General features: G+C 38.9%; 1 protein-coding gene across 2 annotated transcripts in view; it reads right to left on the reverse strand.

The window, feature by feature from the left end:
* Positions 1 to 4,124: 4,124 nt before the first annotated feature.
* The window catches only part of RGS12 (regulator of G protein signaling 12), a 110,601-nt gene continuing 95,858 nt past the window's right edge, over positions 4,125 to 18,867 (reverse strand). For both annotated transcript variants that reach the window (XM_072406510.1, XM_072406511.1), the window contains 2 exons: positions 17,796 to 18,389; positions 4,125 to 6,242 (listed from right to left, as the gene is read on the reverse strand). In XM_072406510.1, coding sequence (XP_072262611.1) covers positions 5,914 to 6,242; positions 17,796 to 18,389 — 923 coding nt within the window. In that variant the 3' untranslated portion in view covers positions 4,125 to 5,913. The remainder of the gene's footprint in view (positions 6,243 to 17,795; positions 18,390 to 18,867) is intronic.

Here is an 18,867-nt window from a genome sequence, read left to right on the forward strand (position 1 = left end):
ATTATTTAAATGATAAATTGTATTTCACATTATTTAATGCACACACCTATTGTAGATATTGTATTCTACAATCACCCTAGGAATGTTCCCCATATTTACCTAAAAGAGCAGGATTGTAGAGATTAGCTGAAGGGGTAGCAGAGTGTCTACCAATGAATCTGAGGACCACTAAATAAACAGCTAGATCTCTTAAGTTCTGCCATATTTATTTATTCTTTTTAAAAGTGAAGAATACATTGGTGTGCGTTAATAGTGAAAGTGTACAACCTAAAGAGTTGATGTGACAACTATTTTGGACTATGGGCCAGGAATTTATTGTGCCCTTCATTATATACAATAATGCACTCTACATTGATTTTATTGGGTTTGCGTTGCTGGTATTGGGTTATTAATATTATTTTTATTATTATTATTATTATTATTATTATTAATAAACAGGATTTATATAGCACCAACAAATTATGAAGCACTGTACATTAACCCCAATTAGCGATCTAATCCTGTCTGAATTTCCATGCAAAAAGCGTTACAATTTTTTTGCATGGAAATTTATTTTACATTGAAGGCATAATTCCCCAAAATATGTCAAATAGTTAATAAATTTAATTATTTAATGATAAACTAAAAAAAAAAATCTGTAAAAAAAAATTAGGTACAAATGTAATATACCTGTACAGTAGCTTATATAATTATATATATATTATATGAAGATTTTTTTGTATTGGAGTCAATACAGCTATTTTGTATTGAATCAAATACAAAATAATTTGAATTTCCCACCGCTCTGCCAGCACGAACCGGGGCCTGCACCGACGACACAGGAAACCTCGTAGATCCCGGCTCTTCACTTTGCTCCTGGAGATCGGATGGAGAAAATGCAGGTGACCAGAAGGACAACGGGAGACGACAATGAAGCAAGGAAAGCGACCTCGAGTGTGACTCGGGATTACCGCTCTTTGCAAGTAAAATCCACCTTTGGTATGGAGTAAAAGTCACATTTGATATTACCGCTAGGAGGGTTAAATAGGGTTGGACCCCCCTTTGCCTTTATCATGTAATTCTTTATTGCATAAATCAGGGGTGCCCAACAGGTGGATCACGATCTACCGGTAGATTGCAAAGGCAACGCAAGTAGATCGCCCTGCCTTTCAAAATAAACTCTACTGCGCACAGGAGTTATTAAGTCCAAGTTTTTATTGTTGGTGGATCATTTTGACTTGGTCATTTTAAAAGTTGCTCGCTAGCCAAGAAAGTGTGGGCACCCTTGGCATAGATTAAACAAGGTGCTGGAAACGTTTATAAGGGATTTTGGTGCGTATGGACATGATAGCATCTTACAATTGCTGTAATTTGTTGGCTGCACAGCCATGAAGTGAATCTCCCATTCCCCCACATCGGTCTAATTCTGTCTAAATTTCCTGTCTAAATTAATTCTGTCTAAATTAATTGCAAAAAGCGTTACAATTTTTTTGCATGGAAATTTATTTTACATTGAAGGCATAACTCCCCAAAATATGTCAAATAGTTAATAAATTTAATTATTTAATGATAAACTTTAAAAAAAAATTAGGTAAAAATGTAATATACCTGTACAGTAGCATAAATAATTATATATATATTATATGAAGATTTTTTTGTATTGGACTCCAATACAGCTATTTTGTATTGAATCAAATACAAAATAATTTGAATTTCCCACCGCTCTGCCAGCACGAACCGGGGCCTGCACCGACGTCACAGGAAACCTCGTAGATCCCGGCTCTTCACTTTGCTCCTGGAGATCGGAGGGAGAAAATGCAGGTGACCAGAAGGACAACGGGAGACGACAATGAAGCAAGGTAAGTGGGGGTTTTCTTAGCTTAAAGCGACCTCGAGTGTGACTCGGGATTACCGCTCTTTGCAAGTAAAATCCACCACGAGTCACATTTGGTATTACCGCTAGGGAGGTTAAATAGGGTTGGACCCCCCTTTGCCTTCATCATGTAATTCTTTATTGCATAAATCAGGGGTGCCCAACAGGTGGATCACAATCTACCGGTAGATTGCAAAGGCAACGCAAGTAGATCGCGGAGCCCTGTCTTTCAAAATAAACTCTACCGCGCACAGGAGTTATTAAGTCCAAGTTTTTATTGTTGGTGGATCATTTTGACTTGGTAATTTTAAAAGTTGCTCGCTAGCCAAGAAAGTGTGGGCACCCCTGGCATAGATTAAACAAGGTGCTGTAAACGTTTACAAGGGATTTTGGTGCGTATGGACATGATAGCATCTTACAATTGCTGTAATTTGTTGGCTGCACAGCCATGAAGTGAATCTCCCATTCCCCCACATCCCTGAGGTTTTCTATTAGATGGAGATCTGGTGACTTTTCAGGGCGTTTGAGTACAGTGAACTCATTGTTATATACAAGAAACCAGTTTGAGGTGATTTGTGTCATTATCTTGCTGAAAGTATCAATCAGAAGATGGGTACACTGCAGTTATAAAGGGATGGACATGGTCAGCAATAATACAAAGGAAGCCAGTGGCATTTAAATAATTAATTGGTGCCGAGGGTCCTATATTAATAATAATACAAATAATTCTACAAACATTACATGTGCAGAAGGAGAATAAGCAATTCATCTAACAATCTCACCGAGTTATATTAAACATGTTTCTAACTTCTTCCTCTATAATAGAGATTATTACAGACGGTTTGAAATGTAAAAAATTCTAAGGCCTATAAATACTCGGTTGCTGTGGGAACGCCGGCAACATTATTTAAGTCTAATTTTATCAGCCTTGATCTGCAGTATCCTATATAAAAAAAAAGTTTGCTTTACACTTTCTGAGCAAAATACTTTGTTGTATCTCTATTTATTGCTTTGGCCTTTAAACCACCACCTCTTCGCTGCTGGGTAATATTTATTGACTATAAAAGAGACACTTTAATAAAAATACTACGGCAAATATCTGTTCATTATATAGCCTCTTCGTCACTTCCTGTGTACTGACCTGAACGTCAAATGTTATTTTCTTTCTGGACCACCAACAACACAATGGCCAGTCTATGTACCAGTCCCTAGACGTGGTGGCTGTATTAGTTTTCTTTTTTAAAGGCCAAGTTTCAGCAAGTAAAGGGAAGAGAATTTTACCCTACTTATACTACGTATTTTCCCATTCTCCGTGTAATAGAGAGGAACAATGGAAGACATATTTGAGCATGAGTGATGACCGTGGCTCCTTTCAAAGATACAGTGGAGGAATGAATGTAGCAACTTCCCTTAAGAGGCATTATATGGGTCAAAAAGCCCTGAAAAAGGTCCAGCAACTACATATAGAGACCAATAAGCTGCAATATCTCTCATTGTTGTTTATGGGCTTAAATACACTTTGGGTGCTTCTGGCTTGATGGGAATATAATGAAAGCATTCTCTCAAAGAGATACAAATGGTGGTCTCCATTCTCGATCACCAACCGGTGGTCTGCAAGAAAATTTCGGTGGTCCGTGGCTCTGGCCGGTGTGTCCCCGAGCGGGGTCAGGAGAAGGACCAGAGCCTCCCACCATGTCCCCTGTACGGATCGCAGGCTCAGGGAAGTGGGTAGGTTGTCCCTGGACACAACTTACCCACTCTCCCATCGCAGACTCAGATCTGCGATGGGAGAGTGGGCAGGTTCTAGCATCATGACATCACTATGGGGGAAGTTTCTTCTTCTGAGTGACACCCAGCTCCCCGCGCATGCGCGCTCCACACCTGGTAAATTTAGTGGTCCGTGGGTCCGAAAAGGTTGGCGACCACTGCTCTAAAAGATCTTTATATGGCGTGAAAGTAGCAGATCTTATTGTAATTCTAACACTGTTATCTTTGCCATCCTTTCCCATGGCCAATCAATTCCTTCTGAATAAAGAGAAAAGTAAGCAATATAACTTTGGCAAATGTGTAATAGAAAAAAATATATTTAATTATAAAGCAGGGAATCTGATATTAACGGGTGGAGAACAAATTACTGCTATTGAAACACATAGATATGGAAGATTCCCCACCAGGGAATGTTTGAGGGAATGTCAGAATCAATACTTTATAAAGAGAACTCTTAGAATTTTGAAATAAAAATATCTTAGTAGTGAAAAAAATAGCAGCAAGGTTTCAGTTGAAAATAATTTAATTCATTCCAGCCACTCTGGTGTGATACAATGGCCCAGTCATTGTCAATACGAAGCGTCAATTTCACGTACACAATATTTATTTACATGAAAATGTGGGGAACAATTCATACCAAAGCGAGACATTTACAGTGACCGGACATAAAAGTGCATAAACCTTCCATAAACACCTCACGTATAAAAAAAAACAACTCAAATTTAACAATATTATACAAGTATAAAAAAATAGCTAGAGTTTTTTTGATGCATTTTAGGAACACTGATTAGTAAAACACTCTGTGTGTTGTCAAATCTAATAATTAAATGCTGGGTTTTATTTGTTTAAAATCTGCGTACCAAGAAAACGGGCCAAAAAAAGGAGATCTCTGCTGAAAGAAATGTGCACCTTAAATTCCTTCCAGGACAGGACTGCTCTCCGATCAGCAAAGCCTAATGAATGGAGAGCTCTGGCTCTGTAGGAGGCATGGCAAACCTCTGCAGACAGACCACTGTTTCCCCTTAGAGAGCAAAGATCCTTCCCTGCAGCTTGTTGGCAGGGGACAGGCTTGTCTATTTAAGCTGTGGCTGCTTTCTATTAAACCATTCACCATTAGTCTTGATGCACCTGAATTGTATTTAATAGATTTGAAGTCAAAGTTTAAATGGGCTTTAGAAAACCAAAGGGATTTTGTTTTCCATCAGATCAGCTGTGTGGGTGATGTACAACTAACATCAAGTTTGGATAATCGGATGACCTTCACTGTGCTGGAAATCTGACCTCAAGCTGGATTTACATTTTTTGCCCCCTGGGGGCAGACCTCTTTCTTAACACTACAACCTGAAGACCAGGTAGCTTGCTCAGATCAGCATACTATGAAGTAAAGGGGTCCTCATTAGATGTCCTTGGCTCTTTGCTCCTTTTGGAGTTGAATACAACAAACCCAAGGACCTACCATTGTTCTCTCTATGATAGATGATGGTGTTCCAGATGCCCTTTTGGAAGGGTTCGATGCTTTGGATTATTACTCTTGTGACCTCTCCCACACAGGACATGAGGAAAAGGCCCCAATAATGTTTGGAACTGACAATTCTGGGGTATACCATTATGATGTCATCTTGCTTGGCCTCAATGGACTCTTCTAATCTCCATACCAATAGAATGTTGGGATTTATCTTATAAAATAATCTGATTGGTTGTCTTGAATATGCGACTATTACCCTAGCATCTGCAAGTAAGAATTATTGGCAAAATGATCACCAAAATGCAAACAGCACAAAACTGAATTGATGAACTAAACCAGACCAGATCTGGACCATACCATGGTGGTAGATTCCAAATAACATACACCAAACTCCAATAACACATGCGGCAGGGTTTTACCCTAAAAAGTATCAAAAAGCCAAAGTTTTCTTTTTTTTCATAGAATATGGATGTAGTAGGGCTTCTTTCAAGTTTTTAATTTTGTCTGTGTCCCAAGTAGGGGTATTCACACTTTCCTGGTGACCATTGACACCAACGGTGAAAATGACGGTACATTCACTGGAACACAAACAGAGGAAAAACCTTTCGATGGAGACAGAAGGAGTTCCGGTTTTATGGAGTGATGACTTCTAAGTTCCTGTTATGTCTTCTGGACAGGAAGTATAGGTAAGTTTCCCCGATGGGACATGGGTGCACAAAACTATTAGATACAAGCTTTGGCTTTAGAAATATTTCATGTTAGGCATCCTGTGGCCTTCCACCATCTGTAAATCTCCTGTTAGTCCTAGAATGTCCTGCATTCCTCTGTCCTACACAAAAGTGGCTTTATATTTTGTGTCCGATTCTTTGTTCCTATCGGTCTTTGCAGTCACCATTGCCGGCAAGTCAGATGTCCTGTACACACCAGTCCGCATCCGGCCCTTGCAAGTCTTTAGCTCGGAAATGTACCCCTCAAAGCTTAGATTGCCCACATCGTCCCCGGAGTCATTCCTTCTCCCACCGGGCTTCACTCCATCCACATCAATGACTCTCCCGGGTGGCAGAAGGTTGGCAACTTTCTCCTTGGAATTATCCGGAGATTGCTCCCAGAAACTCTCCGTACTTCGTGATAGTTGACTCTTCTTTTTTTCTCTGGTACCTAACGATGAATAGAAAAATTGATTAATCAGGCTCATGGCATAAAAAAAAAATAAATAAATATCTTTACAATAGAGTGGTATTTTCCAGAACCCAATTATCAGTACTGCACTGTTAACAAGTCTTTTAGAATCCTATTTTTTCAGATTTTTGTTATATGTATATATTGTTATTATTTTCTGCAGATTAGACACTGGATGGAGATCTCACTGGCTCAGTGTAACCTCAACAGTATCAATCCTACAGAGAATGCATTGATTTCCAGAAGTCAGCCTATTGCATTGTGAGAAGGTGCAAAATATAGCACAACCATTGTACAGCAAAGTAGGGAACAGCAAACTAATATGTAAAAACCCAACAATCCAAACAATAACACATATCAATGACTATTTGGAGCACTTTTATTTGTTCATTTAAAACAGTTAAAAAGACTATGTATTCCCTTATAGGGGGTTTTTGAATTCTATAGTATATAAAAGTCCATGTTCAGGCTCAGCCCTCCAACAGACCATTACCACTATCTCAAAGTATGTTTTGTTACATATAAATAAATATATAAATATAAATAAATATATATATATATATATATATATATATATATATATATTTATATTTATCGCTGGGCAATGCCCTGTACTCACAGTCTTTCCTCAGTCCTACAAGTTTAATGCTTCCAGGCATTATTTAACCAAGAGGACTGAGGACATCTTGTGGTGGCAAAGAAGTACTCCATGAGACAGATCTAGAATAAAAGTGAGTATTGAAGCCTAAGCTGCTTTAAAGCAGCTGGACTATATGATACCAAAATGTTTAGCCTTGTATTGGGCTTCAAAATTTGACTTACATTCGAAGAAGTTTTTAATCAAAGTGAATAGAGATCTTGCTGTCGTATATTTTACTTTTGCACCCTACTTCCCCATGCTTCCTAAACCCTGCCATATCTAGACCCTACAGGTCAACAGAAAGGGGACTCCCACTGGAATTCTGATGGAAAGCATGCCAGTTCTTTAATAAATCCTTGATAAATGAGGTCTGTAGTCAGAGGTTCTTGTAGCCACACAGCACATACAGTTATTCCTTATTTAAGACACTAGATTTTGCCTTGAGTCTGAATTAGATGACAAATATAAAACAATTTATAGCATTATGTTACACAGCACATTTAAAAACAAGAACCAGTCAGGGCAGAAATTCTGGCCACTGCCTATTATTTTAAGGTGTAAGTTCCTGGTGTCATCATTCTTGCTTCACTACTTGGTGATTTGCTGACCCAGAACAAGTATGTACATATCATATGTATCATAAGTATGTGTCATATCTTCGGTGCTTAGTGAGTCTTACAGCTGGTTGTGGGTTAATGACTCACAAAGCATCAAAGCCAAGATGATATAGAGAGCAGTTCCAATATATATATAAAAATAATGACAACATGAGACCTGCCATGACTTTCTCCCAACTTGCACAATTTATCCGAGCAATGAAAGAAGATTGCTCTCTCTTCAGTCGTCTGTCATTACACCCAGGTGCCTATTAAGGATCATCAGTGCCCACTGTGCCCTAGTTATCACTAGTTGTGTGTCTTTCAGTTGCAGAACTAGTCAAAATTGGGTAATGTAAGGCAGGTCATGTACTGGCGTGTCCTTGGGCACACAGGACATAAACTGGTTTGTAGGTATAGAAGGTGCTGTGGGTGCATTTTTCCCAGTGGCGAGAAGGTCAGAGGACCAAAATAAAACTTTTACATTTATTTATGAACTCTATGCTCAAATTATATTAATACCACTATACATTCTGTATAAAATAAAGCCAGAAATATGTCATTTTTTTTGTACAAAAATACCATTTTACAGTTCACATAATTTAAAAAAGTGTTGATTACCACTTTTATAAGTACCACCACTAAAAATGTTTGATTTGATTTATAAAGAGCTAATCAGCCTGATCATTAGCCTTGAAAGTTCCAGCCATAACCGGGAATAAATGAACACCCGCACACATGCATTGGAGTTACAACAACTGTGGTATACTATACTATAGTGGTTAAAATTCTGGCTTTTGCAGCACAGGTTCATATCCCGGCCAGGACTCTACAATAAGTTTGTATGTTCTCCCTGTATCTGCATGGGTTTCCTCCCACATCTCAAAAAACATAGGTTCATTTGTTTACCCTCAAAAATTGTCCTTAGACAACGTTAATGACACATGACCATGATGTTAGTTTGTGAGCGCCTATGAAGGACAGTTAGTGATATGACTTTGTAAGGAGATGCATATTATGTTGGCGCTATATAAATACTGGCTAATATTAAATTACAGACTAGCCAATCAAGATGGCCAAAAACCTGAGCCAGGAAGAAGATCGGGTAATCAGGTAAAGGAATGCCTATAGAATGTAGAATTAAGTTCCACTTAAATGATGTGACAATGGCTGAAGATATTCATTGTATAGATAAATGTAAATGAATACTAAATTATTTTTATTGATATATGTTGTCAGTCAGGTCCATTGTCCAAGAGATCCATGTGACAATCTGCAATAAATCTTTCATGTAATGGGAAGGAAGCCATTATTGTGATTTTAGATATGAAAAAAACAACAAAAATGAGAGTGGGTCATTCCTTTACAATGATGTATTGGATGGACACATAAAGCTACGTACACACGGCAGATTTTTATTGCCCGATAATCGGCATCGGCCAATTATCGGGCGAAAATCTTCCGTGTGTACAGTCGGTGTCGTCCGGACGACCTGCCGGATCCACGGACGATGGACGACAGCCGATCGTAATGAAAGGGAAGGGGAGAGCGCGCAGCAGGGTGCCGCTCCGTCGCTCTCCCCCTCCCCTCTCCATAGAGCATGAACGGTGCTGTATGTACAGCATCGTTCATGCATCTTGCAGCCCCTTGTCGTTGGAAAGGATCGTGAAAGATCCTTTCCAACGACAAAAATTGCAAGTGTGTACGCAGCTTAACTTTCAATGTACTGTGCAGTCTTCCAACCCTACACTGAATGTGCACAGATTCAGGTAATCTTGCTTTGGGATGACAAGTCAGGATGAATGACCCTTCGGTTTGCTCCAATTGGCCTTATCTCAAGGACTATCTTCCTCCACATGCTTTTTTAAGACATTGGAAAACAATCAGACTGTGCTGTTTACTTCCTCTTGTCCTAATTTATCACAGACAGGACAAGATAAACTCTCTAACACACCAGGGAGGTATTGTTCATTCGATCCAAAACCCAGGCATGGTTTTATCACATAAATTGTCATCTCCATCCGCCTCTCGAATGTCATCAGGAAACTCTCCAGCACTTGTCTGTTTTGGAAACATAACTTCACTGCCATTTACTTAGACGTCTTAGCTTCCTTTGTATAAATTCATTCGATGACAATTTTCTGCAGACTGCAGAATAAATAACATATCTCCCTTTTCCTTTTTCTTGACTTAACAGTACATTAACAAAATGTTAAAAAAAATAGCTGAAACTGGGCTAAGCTTAATAAACTTCAGCATATGATTCACTCCCACATGTTAGTTTACTCAGCCCCTGGTGCCCATTGGGACTCCATCTGCCAGTTCCAATACCAATGTGAGCACCAATAAAAAGGTTCTAAACCAGCTGATTGCATTGCACCAACCAATGGGCTGCTCATTGAGGTCCAGGGCAGTTCAGCAGCAGTGGAGAAGTACAGAACAAGCTGGCTGTGAGTACTAAGCAAACATGGAAGGGTTGTATGGCTGCAGAAAGAAAAATAACATTCCAATATGAGGTTTGTTCTTTTATCAAGTCTTAACTGTAAGGGTAGGCATGGTAAGTATGGGGGGGGGGGGGAGTTATAATCTCTAAAATACATTAAAATGATATTGAAGTAAAAGGTTCACCCGTTAAATCACAGCCCCATCTACTTATATGTTGCATGGTAATAGTTGAAAATGTACCTTTTAATAAAAAAAAATAGAACAATTACCCCTATTAGGGTTATCATTTCTTCTGATGACATTCCTTGGTAAACAATGGTCCTGCATTAATAACTCTCCAAGAGTTGACAAGATAAGACTATCATGGGAGAACCTGGGTGAGCCTGCAATTCTAGAATGGATCTGGTCCAGGTTTTGAAAACATTTGCCAGCTAATATCAAATAATTTTTAAGAAATCTATTCCAGGTTTGCTGGATGACCTAGGTTCTCTAATGATAGTCTATATTCTCCAGTCTTGAAGAGCTCTAATGAATCAAAGAGTACCCCAAAACTAGCAAGAAAACAGTCCAGTTCAGAGGAAGATCATTATCTTGTGGGATTTGGGATCCTCACCTTTACGAGAATGTTGCCAGAAATGTAATTGTAGGTAATCGTAGAATCTTCTTTCTTTACAGGGGCATCTTTCCACTAATAAAATGCATTTTATAGTTTCTACAGGAGTGAATGGTCTTCATCCAATCTACAAAGACAATTTTGATGATTCTTTATCTGCCCCTCAAAGATGTTTGATGGGAAAAAGACTGTTTTAGGTAAGTGGACCTCAAAGCGAGGACTTGCTATGGCTCAGAAAACATTTATAATGTGTGCAAGCAGTACTCTGAAAGTTTTGTTTGAAGTGAGATCTAATGAACTTTCTTCTAGTCACAGGAGATTTGGAGTGAGATTTTGTCAGAGTTGCTCATTGTTCTCCTTGCTGGAGGCTCTGCCATGAGGAAGCAAAGCCCTGCCATAACCAAGATGGCCACCTCTTTATAAAGATACTGCTCAGAACAAGCCATGGTAAGGCTACGTACATGTCAGATTTCTATGGGTGAAAACAATCATTTGTGATCATTTCCAATCAAAGATGAATGACTAGAGCACAATTCTGTTCAATGGAGAAGAGAAGGGGAAGAATGAGCGAGCAGCATTCTCCTCTATGGATCGTTCTCAATTGGCAATTCATCAGTCTGCCAGGACAACAGGGGAACAATGAACACACACTAGATTTATGCCCAAAATGAGGATGGCCATTCTCTTCCATCAACAATGATTTCATGTGAGTATATAGCCTATGTCAGTAATGGTGTTAATAATCAGCTAGAGCGAGGTCCCAGACAATACTGGTGAATGCCAACTTGCACTTTGCCTATCTAAAATTTCCACTTTAAATGTCCAACAAAACAACATTTACCAATGGCTGGAAACACCCACAGTACACCAGGATAGTAATCTTACTTGACTAATCGGACTACTGTATAATTTGTTGTTACAATGTTTTACTGAGAAATCTCATAAATCACCTGATGTTTGTAACACGCTGTGCTTCTTCTCTGCATAAATCTCCATATCTATTTCTGAGTAATCAGTTTCAGAGACAAAAATAAGTGTACAAGTTAACAGAGAGAAGTACTCAAAATGATTCATGGCTTGCAATGCTAAAATTGAATTTTTAAATAAATAGAATTTCAGGGAACTTCAAGTTTTCACTGCTTATTGGGGAATTGGTTACAGAAACAATGCGTAGAAATATATTACTTATATTATTGTTTAGAGGTTTATTTGCCTTCTCAAATGATGTGTGCCATGATGTACTACATCATTTCAAAATTCAGAAATTGCCAATCTTGTACTACAAGCAGTTATAATCAGTACCCAATGGTGATGTCCCTGTAGTTTACTAGATTACTTTGTATCCCCTGCAGGTAACTAACCATTTGGGTATCCATGGATGTTGCTTTGTTGGTGAGCTTATGTGTACCCAAACCATTATCAGTCATTTAAGATGTCAAGCTATGTTCACACGTGCAATAATTATCGTTGGAAAGGATCTTTCACAATCCTTTCCACCAACAAACGACTGCACGATGCGTGAACGAGTGCTGTACATACAGCACCATTCTGTTCTATGGAGAGGGGAAGGGAAGAATAACGAAGCAGCACCCCCGCTGCACTCTCTCTCTTCACTTTCATTACGATCGTTCATCGTCCGTGGATCCGCCAGTACGGTCGTTCGGACGACAAGCGCTGTACACACGTTAGATTCTCGTCCAATGTCAACCCTGAGCCCATTATCGGATGAGAACAATTGCACAAATGTACCTAGCCTAAGTGTGCAGACTTACTGAATCCACCAGTGGACAAAGGCTTTTTCCCATATTGCTGCATCTGCCATCATCTAGAAACAGGAACTGTAAGGCAAGGTTAGTGTCCCATTGGTGACTAAGTATGGAAGTTGTCACTGCAGTCCTCCTACTGAACCGGACATCAAGAGGTTTCAGTCAAAGTCCCAGAACAAGCACTGAATCAGAAAAATAGAACTACTTATTTCTATTCTCTGACACAGGTAAGTAACTCAAAGATGACACTGGAACTCATCAGAATGGCAACAAAGGAGCTAACATTCCCAACGCATAATTCAGCAATGGCAGCCTCCATTATTCTTAAGCTTTTCTGCATTGAAACCTATTTCATTTACAAAATTAAGTTATGTAGAGATTACAGAAGCAATAGGCAGCTGTAAGAACCAGTGAGGTTCATCCTTACTTATTAAGCTCGTAAAGGGAATATGGCAAAGGGAGACCTAGCAGTGTCAATGTGGGGAAAAATAAGAGTCAGACTAATTTGGCTTATGTCGCAATGAACCCACAACTATAGAAAACTGTGCCTTGCCTATACCGAAAGCATAACTAAAGTCTAAGTAGGGATTCAAAAACATTGCCAAGTTCACAAGGGCCGAATGGTGTATTTTCTAACATTGTCCAGATGCTAGGACCTAAAGGATGATCAGTAATTCAGAATATATCAAAACAAAAATCAGCTCCTCTTCTCAGCAGGCTACGATTTTATGCTCATTGTTGTTAACTGTTCCCGAAAACAGAGTGAGTTCAGCTCAGCCACAACAGGAAGTGGATACAGTGATGGAGAAGGGTTGTGTATATTGGCTTACAGTTTTACAGTGGTGTAACCACCAGAAATACTGGTCCAAGTGGACCGTGGACCTCATACCAGCCATTATCAACCAGGGATCGTGGAAACCTAGGGTTCCTCAAGTAGTTTCCCGGGCTTTACATAAACCTTCCATTTGCTGGTATTTGCAAAGTTCTTGAACCACACCAAATATAATTTTAGCTGTTTTTAAGGATGGCTATCAGACTGCCACTGCAAGAGGACCAATTTTCTCAACCGACTGCTAATGTAAGGGAAATATTTCCCATTGACACCAATGAGTTGTTTTTAGTAAGTGTTCCCTGAAACCTTGAAAATATATTTGGAGTTTCTCTCAGGTCAAATGGTTGAGAAAGGCTGCTTTATTAAATGGGAATAATGCAGATTGCTCATGTAGATGGATTCCACATGACGACAGGTCTACCATATCGAGTCACACAGGCTACTACACGATGTCTGTACAGATGTGTGCAAGAGCCTACAGTCATAACGTAATCAATGTCCAAACCTGGTGGACAACAATTAGGTTTGGTATGGCATGCCCATGGTAAAGTACTTGGATTACAATTTTGTACTGACTGTATATTCTATATACATGTTCCATCAAGACTCCTGACCTGGAACTAAGACCAGAGGATGTCCGCAAAACACCGTGGCAATTATGTTTGTAGAAATGAGGAACTTTGTATGTCTGTTGTACCCATACTGAAACTAGTTCAACCAACATTAGATGTCAACATGTGACACATTCACCACATGTGCCCAAACCAGGTGGCTTCTTCTGGCAAAGTTCCCAAATAGTTGCCAGGTTTTTAAAAAGTTCACACCACAGAAAATCCTGCAGATGAAGGGTTGTAAACACACATCTGATAGCACACACATTAGAAAAGAACATGCCGTTACAGGATAAAAGGTACACTCTTTCATGCAGTAGTAAATATGTTTTTTTTAATGAAATACCTGAAAAAGCAGATACACACTGCAGACTCATGAGGTTGAAGATAATTTAATGATTGTGTTAACTGAATTAAATCATGTGTTATTTATTAAATGGTGTTCATTTTTTAGAATGAATTTGTTAGATCGACACATAAGAGAAGATGCAGAAATAAAGAAGAAAGAGATGCAGAATGGAGAGAAGAGTTTATTACATTTTGAGAAGATCAGTACAAAATGTCAAACACAATGTCTATAATCATATCTACAGAGCAGGAAGGTGTGAGCACTGACTACAGATTGGACACTATTGGATTTACATGCAGAATACAAGATCAACTGAAGGACTGAAATCCCTCTTACTGGAATTCTACTTGTGGGTTTTCTTTACACCGAGACATCATATTTCAGGTAAAGAATACCCACTGTCTGTGTGCAGCATGGCAGCCAGTTTGTCAGAAGCATAAAGTTGTCAATATTGTGCCGGGGTAACAATCATTTCTGGAAAGCACAATAACGGTTTTCCTGAGCCCTGATGACACTCGGACCTCATGTAATACATTTTTCATACGAAAGATTATTACTTGCCCTTTGCAACCAATCAGCTTTTAATGTGTGTGCAAAAAGTGTCTGATTTTCTTTTTGTAATGTTTCCACTTTTCTTATACTTAAGCACTACATACACCTAATACAACTGTAGAAGAAAAGCAACTGGTAGCATTCCATTTGATAGTTTATGGAGTGCAAAAGTTGCAATTGCCCTCTTATTATTTTGGAACAAATCTCAATGTATAGTCATGGTCCCCATGTAATCTATTAGGAATTGCTAAATGTTATAACTTGGAGGTAACTCTGCAGCAAAAAAAAAAGCAGAATGGCATTCAGATTCGGCTATATCACCAACTGCAGGACAAATTCTATCTTGCTTCCCGTCACAAAGGGCATAAAGTACAGACATACTAGCAATTCCACTACATCCGTGTCACAGGTCAGTTCAGTGATAACTGATGTTTACTGACCAGGCAGCTGTTGTGCACAATGCCATGATTATATTGTTCTAATTGTCACTGCCTGATTATAGATTTTGGGCAGAGCATCTTACATCCGGTGCAGTACTGGCCTACTCTATGGTAGTAGTCATGGATGTACATTTTGTGCATGTGCATCCATGACTACTACTACCCTCATGTTTTGGTATGGTAGATTCATTTTTTTTACTGAAATCCTGCATATAACACACTTATATACCTGGGTGACTACACTTTTCCACTCTCTTCTTCATGGCTGGAGGTGGCCATGGTTGATATACACAATGGGCCTAACCCTGCCTGCTTTGGTTGGGTCTAATCATTTTGGACAATAAGTCAATAAGTCTTTGATTTCCTTTTGGCTCCCAAGGAGAGATAAGGGAACTGCTTTTCTAGCTGGCACAACAGGAGTTTTTATTACTTGCTGGAAATGCTCTTCCTCCTAAAACCATCTTCAAAACTAGCTGCAATATTTTATAATTTTTTGAGAGGCTGGATACCCCTTAAGGAAGAAAGTTTCTTGTTGCACATAGCAACCATACTTCCTTTGATGTTCCAAATGCAATAATAAATGGTAACGCTGATTGGCTGGTATAGACAAAGATCGCCCGCTTACTTCACACATGGTCATGCCCAAGCTTAAAAATGGCTGCTGCCACTACACATGCAGAACGGTAGTAGGTAGAATGCCTTTAAGAAGTTTCAGGAATGTAAAGTGTTCATTGAAATCAAAATCATTGAGGAATCACAGCAGAAAGCTATATATACTGAAACACACGGTCATGCATCAAAAGGGTTTAAAAAAAAACAATAAAATAATAAAATGGCAAGTACTGATAAAAACTATACAGAATATTTTTACATTGTCTGAGTAATCAGCAAACATGCAAAACATAGAATTGCGCTCCATTTACAGAAGACAATAAAAGTCTATTTTTTTGTGTACTGTAAAGTTAAATTTTATATTACAATCCTCTCCAACTGTTCAATTTTGTGAAACAAATAAAACAAATATACAATTTAGCTCAAATTCCAATCAAGGCTTTAAACATAAAAAAATAAAACAAATACAAAAAAAATACCATCTGATCAATTTTTTCCCAGTCCTTTGATAAATCTGGACTTAAATATATTCTTTGTAAAAAAAAAAAAAATCAAGTAATTCTTTTTAGGAGTAAACCATTACTCTACACCTATAGAGCTCCATAACAAGACAAAGGAATTCCTGAATAGTATGGGTAGCCTGTAGCAACCAATCGACTATTTCACTGTTAAGACCGCAATATTATTTGGCTTTTCGTTACTTCTGCACTTTCTTTAAATATATACAAACATTAAAATGGAATAATGACCATACGGCCAAACTGAACCAACAGGAGGAAACCATTTAAATGTTCCAAAAGTTGGAAACCGGGTTGCACTTTTAAAACATAATGGGCAACATTATTCAATAACAACACGTATGCGCCTTGTTCCTCTGCACAAGCAGATTTATCATGTCTTATGTTAGAGCAATACAAATAAAAATGGAAGTTTACATAAGACTTCTAACACTGAAAGTCATTTGTCGGAGGACAATTGATGCACTTACTCTTAGAAGTCAGTTTTGTCACACACAGATTCTGCTCACCTCAAAAACATTTTGTTTTTTTGTTTTTTTCAGTTTTTACATTTTTTCATTATTATGGAAAAAAAATGAAAAGGAGTGTAACGGTGTTGTAAAAGGTAGAGTTTGATAATATTGTACTTGAAAGTTAATAATATTGTAGACCGATTGTAGAACAATAATATTGTTTTGAAAATTAGACATTTCCCAGAGCAACCAAATACTTGGATGTAAAGTATCAGAAGTAGAAGTGAGAGGTGTATCATGCATAAGGCAATGTAGGGCCCATGGGTGTCTAGGGGCCCTGATTCCAACATTCAGGCTACTGTAGTAAACCCGGTCAAGGTTGTGAACCTGCCGGTCATTGGAAGGAGTATGCATTTGTAGGTAGTTTATGTCTGATAACGAGGAGCCATATCAAGACAGACAATGCATACAGGGGAAGCTTTTGGATTGGGAGTGAAGAGGGATAGACAAATCTTCTGCATTACCTAGAGCTCTATTCTGTCATAGTCTGTGATAAGAGTACCAAAATTCCAATATAGTGTCAAAAATACCCACTGGTCTTACAGATAGTCCAAAAAGTTTGTGGCCAAGGTTATAATGGATCCTATTTTGTAAACAGTTTTGGCACTATAAATGTAAACGGTTCCTGCTGGCCTTACTAGCACTGGAGCAGCGTAATGATTTGAGAGACCCAAAATATACATACACACTAGGCTTGATTTATCAAAGCTCCAAGATGGGAGAAGATAGAGTACCAAGGGAAGACTTGGATAAATCAGCAAACCTGGAATGGATCTGGTACAAGATTAAAAACATTTGACAAACAATAGGAAATGGTTTTAAGACCTCCATCCCAGGTTTGTTTGATCACCTATGTTCACCCATGATAGTCTATCTTCTCAAGGTATGGGAGAGCTTAATAAAATCAGGCCCACTGTATAAAGAAATAAAACAAATGTGCAAATTTGCAATAGTTTAGAAAGTGCAAAACTTAAAATGAAAAATATATACATAATGGAAGGGAGTGGTTTGTAAAATCAGAACATAAACTTAAAATCCAGAAATACCTGATCTCTGACATCCAGAGCTACCTTGGCTGCCCGTGCAGGGAGGAGGGGGTGAAAAGTTGGCTTCGGAAAGCTTACTGATGTTGTGTGGTGGCGTTGGGGGCAGTGGGAGTAAAGTGCTATTAGGGCTGCTAATGTCTCCTTCTGCCACTAGGGTGAGATCCGCTACATTTTCATCTTCAACAGTCTGAATGTTACCGGAGGACAAGTCTTTCAACTGCCGTTCGCGGCTGCTGACGTGTCTGTCTTGGACATGAGGGATTGGAGACAGTGGTGGGTTAAAAGGAACATATGGCTTCCGTGCAGAAGGAGGCACCATGTCGGCTTTGTCCCTTTTTCCTGCTCCGCTGAACTTGGCAGACCTGTCTGCACCATTTTGGGTGAAGTCCTGCTTTGTACCCAATAACCCACGGTTAGCGCCATTTGTGCCTTTGTCAAGGCTGCTACTCTTCTCCATCCTATTTCTGCTAGTCATGGATGTCTCAATGGGGGACAAGCGAAGGAAATCTGGAAGGACCAGGTCTTCTTTCCGTAGGAGGCCACGTTGGTCTTCTGCCCGATTGCTCTGTGCTTTAGAAATCAGCTCAAAAAAGGCTACAAAAGGAAAATATATTTTAGTTAGAAACAGCAACTTTCTATAAGATTTATTGTGCCCAATATTTTTAGAATTTGTTTTTGCTCTCTACACAAAACTGAAATTTCAACTTTTTATAGATCCTGAAATGATGAATCATCAGCCTTTTGTGTATCTCCTTGGCTTTGGTGGAATTATTTCTGCAGCCTGATAGCATGGTTATCAGCAGCCTTTACATTCTTCTTGGGCTGAGGCTCCTAGACTATGGAAATTCAGCCAAGAACTACAAGTTTTCCAGATAAAAGGCTAGAGTGATTAGTTACTAGCATAGAACAGCCTAGGAGTAGCAAAAATGTTGTAAAAGCCCAGTTAAGCTAGCCAATTCTATACTAGGTGATGGATATTTAGTCCCTTACATGACCACCTTCTGATGGAATATGGCAAGATGCGTGATCATCTCATGAACTTTGGAAGCCAAGGAATGCCCCCGGATTAGAA

Source organism: Pyxicephalus adspersus, chromosome 3 (assembly GCF_032062135.1).
Source record: "Pyxicephalus adspersus chromosome 3, UCB_Pads_2.0, whole genome shotgun sequence".
Lineage (NCBI taxonomy): Eukaryota > Metazoa > Chordata > Amphibia > Anura > Pyxicephalidae > Pyxicephalus > Pyxicephalus adspersus.